The 7,207-nt window shown below is 35.6% G+C and overlaps 1 protein-coding gene across 1 annotated transcript; it reads right to left on the bottom strand.

Moving 5' to 3' along the window:
- Positions 1-803: 803 nt before the first annotated feature.
- On the bottom strand, positions 804-4,888 carry LOC138697979 (putative tyramine receptor 2). Its single transcript, XM_069823609.1, has one exon. The coding sequence runs from the start codon at positions 4,173-4,175 to the stop codon at positions 2,730-2,732; it is 1,446 nt and encodes a 481-aa protein (XP_069679710.1). The 5' UTR covers positions 4,176-4,888; the 3' UTR covers positions 804-2,729.
- Between the last annotated feature and the right edge of the window lie 2,319 nt (positions 4,889-7,207).

Below are 7,207 nucleotides of genomic sequence, written 5' to 3'. Positions count from 1 at the left end.
CTGTGATCTATAGTTGTTTTTTCCAAGGTTGGCAAGTTCCACCCCGACCAAGGGAAATATATTTAAAAATGGCGTTACAGTCTTTAGCCATAGTTTCCTCCAGAAGACAAGTAAATCTCAGATTATCTTAACGTAGGTTTACGGTAGATACGTAAAACCCTGTCTTCGATACAGGACTCCAGACAATTTGTCGGTTATAACTCTCCCACGTTAAATGTGGACGTTGAATAACTACTACAGCTAAATGCGTCGTTAAATAAAATATACCTGTAGGCCTATTACTCCTTCAGCTCACAAAACAGGTGAAATTATAGGCAGACTTATAATGCATGATAACAATGGAGGACGGAGGCTACCGAGTTTTTAGGCGTAAAATAATCTTGAAACCAAGCTGTGGTTTTGGCATAAAACCATACAGTACCTCAACACTTGCGTCACACGAGGATATGTTTAAGTTATTAGTGCACAGCTTTTTTAAGGGGGGTGAAATTGCTATTTTATACATTTTTCAAGCTAGAGACTTGATATTTTGTACATACTCCTATTTATATCAGTAATAATATATTTTAACCTTCATGTTTAGCAATTTAAGAGTTATTTAAACTAATAATAATAATAATAATAATAATAATAATAATAATAATAATAATAATAATAGTAGTAGTAGTAGTAGTAATAATAATAGTAGTAGTAATAATAATAATAATAATAATAATAATAATAATAATAATAATAATAATAATAATAATAATAATAATAAAAGTTTACTTTTCTTTCTTCTCCCTAAATTTTAAGCACCAGGGATTAAATATTTTACAATATCTTTGATCTCATTAGAAAGTTTCTTTGTCCTGAATTTTTATATTTTTCTTCTAAAAGTAGGGGGAAAAGTGATAATCAAAATAAGTACCAGTGCCGTAGTGGGGAGGAGGTCACAAACAAAAGTCCCGCCCAAAAGTGGGCCGCGCCTTCAAGAAGATTCGGAACTAATAAATCTTTAAATTTAAAGATTCGGAACCACTGGACTAGCCAATACTTGGGTCCAAAAATATAATTTTTCTAAGCAATTGCATTAAAAAAATAATTCATGGGGTAATTATCTGAATCAAACTTCAAAGGTGATATATTTTTGTCAGAACAGATACATTATTCTTAAGTTACGAACGCTAAACTTAAGGGTTCCTTTAATTACAATATATTAATTTAATGTTGGATATTTAAAATGGGTGAATGATGATTATAAAACGCTTCTCTTATCCTAATATACCATAATGGTATTAAATATTTTTCAACGGTGTTATACACTCTGATCCGTTTGGGTATGGATAATAATAATTTATCACTATAAAGCTATTATGATAGTAGGAAAAATTTCTTGCTGGTTATATTATGATTAAAAGATGGGAGTTTCCATATATAATCAACAAAGCATAATCTGAAATGACAAATGAAAATCGTAGGGGATTAAAATGGCCACTACAAATCAACAGCGGGCACAACGTGTTCTTTGGTATGCTAAATTTGAGAGTGTTAAGAGAGTTCAAAGGGAATTTCGACGTGAGTATGGTGTGCGTAATGTACCTAAATACGATTCCATAATGTTGTGGTATCGAACATTTGTAGAAACAGGTTCTGTGTCAAAAAAAAAAAAAAAAACATGCAGGAGGTCGCAGGTGAAACCCAGTACGACGAGCAGCCATCTCTTGGCTTGGCCCCCAAACTCCCCAGATCCTGACTTCTTCCTGTAGGGTTTCGTTAAAGACATTGTCTATTCACAGAAACCCAGGAACATTGATGATCTGAGAGTAAAAATTACTCAAGCTTTTCAACAAATCACCCCTCCTATGTTACAACGAACATGGACTGAATTGCATCAATAACAAAATAAAAACCTATAAAAACCAAAATAACTCTAAAAATAAATAAAAAAATAAATCTAATAAAACAAATTGATATATATATATATCATAACCTAAGATAAATAAATTATATCACTGACACCGCAATTAATTGCTTCTTATTTAAGATAGATTGAATAATCAATACTTTTTTAATGCAACCCAAACGACCGTTATTAGTTATACAGGGTCCGCAATAGGGGTCATGTTGAGCTCTGAGGAATCTCCCATCTTTCAGTGTTGTATGCACTAAGTTTCAACAAATAAAGTTCAGTAGTAAATGTTTTACGGTGTTTTTATTTTATCCATACACAAACGGAGCACCCTGTACTTTGTAACTACTGCCGGAAATTGGGTAGTAAATATGTTTAAAGGAGATCATTCCGTGTCAAAGTTGAGAGATGAAGAAACTAATGTTTTCCAAGTCGAGGTACCTACACCAACATATACACTCTAGAAGAGGAAAGAAAACGAGATGCAACTTAATAGTGAAATATAATGTATTACGACAGTGAAGATAATTCTAAAGAAATGATCGCTACTCGATTTCTACAGAGAAATATCTCTGAAGTTAAATTTTGCCTCGTACTTCAAAGTTCTCTGAAGTCAGAGCTACTAACATATTATAATGTGAAGGCTAACGCAATAAGCCAGTGGACCACAGTGAATATGAACCCGATAGAGTTAAGTTCCATAAATGTTATGATATATTTCATTCACAATTTAGGCAATAAAGGTTTGGAAACACTAGGAAAATAAAGTTGGAAAATGTAATATCACGTGGTCTAAAATACTGATGTGACATCTGTAAGAATATTGCATTAAAGCATACTATGGTTTGATGTGGAGTAATTTTTTGAACGCTCTCCTAAAGTCCATGTTGAAGATTGTATAAATTATTGGATTAAGTGCCGAGTTAATATATCCCAGCCAAGTGATGAAATGGATCATCTTGTCAGATGGGCAACATGAATCACAAAACGGCACTATCACATACATGAGGAAGAACGGCAGCCAGCACACTACGAACACACCCATGATGATTCCCAGAGTCCTGGCAGCACGCCTCTCTTTGGAGAGAGAGATCCTCTGCTTCTCTTCGATGAATTGATACATGGGAACTTGTCTTTTGGCACCAGATGCTGGGACGTTGATCGACCCGGAAATAGCAGCTGGAGGTGCGTGTCCCTTCTGACTTTCATTCTTGACTTTCGGAGATTCTAACGTCGTCGTAGTAGTGTTTGTTGGAGGGGTGTTCTGCTCTTCGCAGTGGTTCAAGTTCGTGGCACAATGAGACCCTGATGGAGGATCTCCTATGTTGTCGGTTACAGAGTCTTCAGCTACAATAGCTGGCTTCTGGAGAAACTTCTCTTTCAGTGATCCATCACCAACCTTCTTCTTCTTTTTCTTTGTTTTCTTTTTCTTTTCCTTTGATTTTGTGGTCCCGTCTGAGTGGTGAGGATGTTCATTGTGGTTAGTTTCACTGCTAACTGAATCTTGGTCGTTGTGGACGTCTTTCACGGACGTATTCTGGGCTTCATTTATCTTAACGACATTTAATTTTGATGCTAGAGCTCTTTCTCTTAGCCTCCTCCTCGTTGCCATGAATATCTCAACGTAAACAATAGTCATGATGAATAGAGGGATGTAGAAGGAACCCAAGGATGAGTACACGACGTATCCTTGCTGAGAAGTGAGTTGGCACGGGGTATCGTTGTGGAATACTTCTGGCCAGTCATTCCAACCAATTAAAGGCGGAGAACTGATGACACCGGAGAGAACCCACACGAATCCGATCATCAAGAGAACACGTTTCAGAGTTCGTTTCTGAGCGTAGTTGATCGGATCAGTTATTGCCCAATATCTATCCAAAGCTATGGCACACAGATTTAATATGGATGCTGTGCAACAAAGTACGTCACATGTTAACCACATTTTACACACGTGGATACCAAACTCCCAACGTCCTAGAATTTGCACAGCTACACTAAATGGCAACACTAACACTGCAACTGTCAAGTCAGCCACTGCGAGTGATACTATGAAGAAGTTCTGGACAATTCGCAGTGGCTTGTGTGTGAAGACACTCAGAATGACAAGTATGTTTCCCACTATCGTGAGAAGAATAATTAAAACGAGTGTTAAAGCGGTGACAGCTGCTTCCCACTCCGGAACAGCCAGCGCCACTCCGAAGCTACTTTCGTACTGTTCCTTTATCTGAGTACAGTTCTTTTCGTCGACGACGTATTCCGTCATATTTCTCCAGTCAGTCGCCATTGTGAACACACGCGTTCCTCTGCAGAATTACACGAAGAAAAACATTGCGATCCAAAGTATGAATGAGTGAAATACCACACGATGTATATAGTTCCTTATTTGCTAAACTACACTCCAGTTCAACTTATTACTACTAGATATTGAAGTCTCAACATTTTTATTATTATGGATACTTGAAAGTTATCATTAAGCAATATCACAGTTTTATTATAATGATGGCTCAAACTTATGGTTCACCTAATAGCATGTATGGATTTATAAAAAAAATTACAAACTCTCTTTCCGATTGTCCATTATATCTCATAAGGTCAGTGTACAATACTGTGCATTAAGCACCTTACATTAATTTTCATCTACTGATAAAAGCAAGTAATGTTATGAAATGAACGGGATGCATTGCTAGTAATTCTTCAAACATATACGTGATATACTTTTTTAGTATTTTAAGCAATAACAATACTTGTGTGGCTATTGTTCTTCGAGTATTGGACCGTAAAAATGAGAATCTCATAATTTATAAATGCCATTGTAGAATTCAGTGTTGCTACGGTTGAGTGACAATCAGGAAATCTGTGTAAGCTGTCACAATCCATCGAAATTCTTGCTGATGATGGGGATGGGGTTACAGATGTTATGTAAAGAACCCAAGTTGTTAGTTTCCACCACCAATACTTCCAAGAGTTGCTACCACCAGCACCAGATTAGGAGATGAGTACCAGGATTATCTGAAATTAGAAAAGGAGAAAACTAATTAGGCACTAACGCCTCTATCAAAGTTACAATGATAAACTACACCATTATATAAGTAACACTAAAGATTATTTCATGGGAATATGTTATGTGAAAGTAATGTATTTACATTAATGTACATCTTATAGGTACGAAATTTATAAATCACTTGGTTTGGGAGGAGATTAAAATATGTTATTTTATATTGTGCCAAATAATATAGATACTTATTATAAAAACGAAGTTATTACATAATATTGTATTTGACCTTCAAAATGTAAGGAGGGTACTAAAAGCGATTTGGCCGTACAGCAGAGTAAATACTGAAACTTCAGTCATTACCAACAAATTTTCACTTCTCGATTCGTTCACAACAGCAGTATTTGTTATATATTTTTTAATCATTAAAGATACGTTTCTTGTTATAGTTTACTCAAGTTTTGAAGAAATTATTGGTATACAGTACTACTTCCTTTCCTTTTAAAATAAAGTTGGAAGAGATATTTGATAATGAAAATAACTAAAATTACTTCCTAATACCTAACGATTCTTTATAAAAATGAATTGAATAGAAATATATTCTTAATAGTTTGGTATAGGCTACTGACAAGAAAACATTCTGATGGGGGCAGGTAAAAAAGTTATTTTTTTTTCTTTCATTATATTAATAATGTCAAAAGAAGTGCTTACACAAATTTTGGCCTCAACCGCAATTATGAGGGCCGCAAAAAATAAGTTCGCCAGGGACCGCTAACAGAAAGAAAACACAATTTCATTGGAAAATTTATTGGAACAGATATAGCAATATGTTGAGTTATTTTTCAACATATTCCCCACTGGAAATGAGACATTTGCCGTAACGTATCATGGGATCGCAGAGAGGTGCAGACGATTGTCAAAAACACTGGTTCCGATCCCAGGCGGCTGACTTCAATGACACAAGGATACAAAAATTGATCCCATGATATCACAAATCTCTCAATTCAAGTGTTGAAAAATAGCGCAAGAATTGCTGCATCTTTTTCAATAAATCTTCTCATGCAATTGTTTCTGGATCGCCCTCGTAATTGCGCTCGAGTGATCAAAATTTGTATAAGCACTTCTTCTGACATTATTAACATGGTGGAATAAAATATTTTAACTTTTTTATCTACCCCCCCCCCCCATCAGAATGTTTGTTTGTCAGAGCCAATGTTCCAAGTGAAAATAGAGGAAAAGGAGGTCATTATAGCCGAGTAAGTACGGTTCTTAAAATTTTCGAGGGAGAGTCGAAAAGTAACCTTAATAATGTTTTATTAAATGAATATGTACGAAAACAGTACAAATATTTCATCACTTTTCAACATAGACCCCACTACGTTCAATACAAGAGTTCCTGTTATACTATGTTGAAAAGTGTTGAAGTGTTTGTAGTCTTATCGTACATATTCAATTAATAAAACAATAAATTATTAAGGTTATTTTTTGAATCTCCCTCGTACATTCAATTACATAAAACTTAATTAACGGTGTTTACAAACCGATTCCCCACCTCAAGCGTTTTCAGGTAGCTGACTTGAATAACTTCAGGGGAAAAATTGTTCCGATACCAGGTTATCGAACCCGGGATCTTTGCCTGAACACGCCAACGACTGAGCTATCCAGGAACTCTACCAGACCCAGAGTTATGTGCAGCACAGTAGTAGTATATTAGTAGTTATATTAGTAGTATTTATTTATTTAACCTGGTGGAGATAAGACTGTCAGGCCTTCTCTGCCCCTCTACCAGGAGATTCCAACTATAATATGAACCGTTGGCGCGCTTAGCCAAAGGTCCTGGGTTCGATATCAGGCCCCGCAACAATTTTTCCCTTGAAATTATTTAAGTTCATATACTTGAATTATATCTTTTATATACAAATTCTTTACGATTAATATGAAGACCAATTCAATCTGTCACTCCGCGAGACGGAAGAGCTTTGCATACTGTCTATAACGTCAGACGTTCAGTAGCAATATATCATTTCTATTTTTCGTAACCGATTATGCATGGCTCTAATCCATATATCTTAATAACGTCTACCATCTGATAGCTTCTTCTGCTCCGAACTTTTCTCCCGTTTACCATTCCTTCCAGTGCATCTTTCAGCAGGCAGTTTCTTCTCAATCAGTGATCCAATCAATTCTTTTTCCTATTTCTGATCGGTTTCCGCATCATTCTTTCTTTACCCACTCTTTTTAACACAGCTTTGTTTCTTATTCTCTCTGTCCAATCTACAAGCTCCATTTTTCTCCATAGCCACATTACAAATGCTTTTAGTTGC

This window comes from Periplaneta americana, chromosome 4 (assembly GCF_040183065.1).
Source record: "Periplaneta americana isolate PAMFEO1 chromosome 4, P.americana_PAMFEO1_priV1, whole genome shotgun sequence".
Classification (NCBI taxonomy): Eukaryota; Metazoa; Arthropoda; class Insecta; order Blattodea; family Blattidae; genus Periplaneta; species Periplaneta americana.
Note: the sequence above shows the minus strand (reverse complement) of the source record. Positions and strands in the feature narration are given on the sequence as shown.

Coding starts and splice junctions, on each gene's coding strand:
- LOC138697979 (XM_069823609.1), bottom strand. CDS start 4,175: ATGGCGACTGACTGGAGAAATATGACGGAATACGTCGTCGACGAAAAG.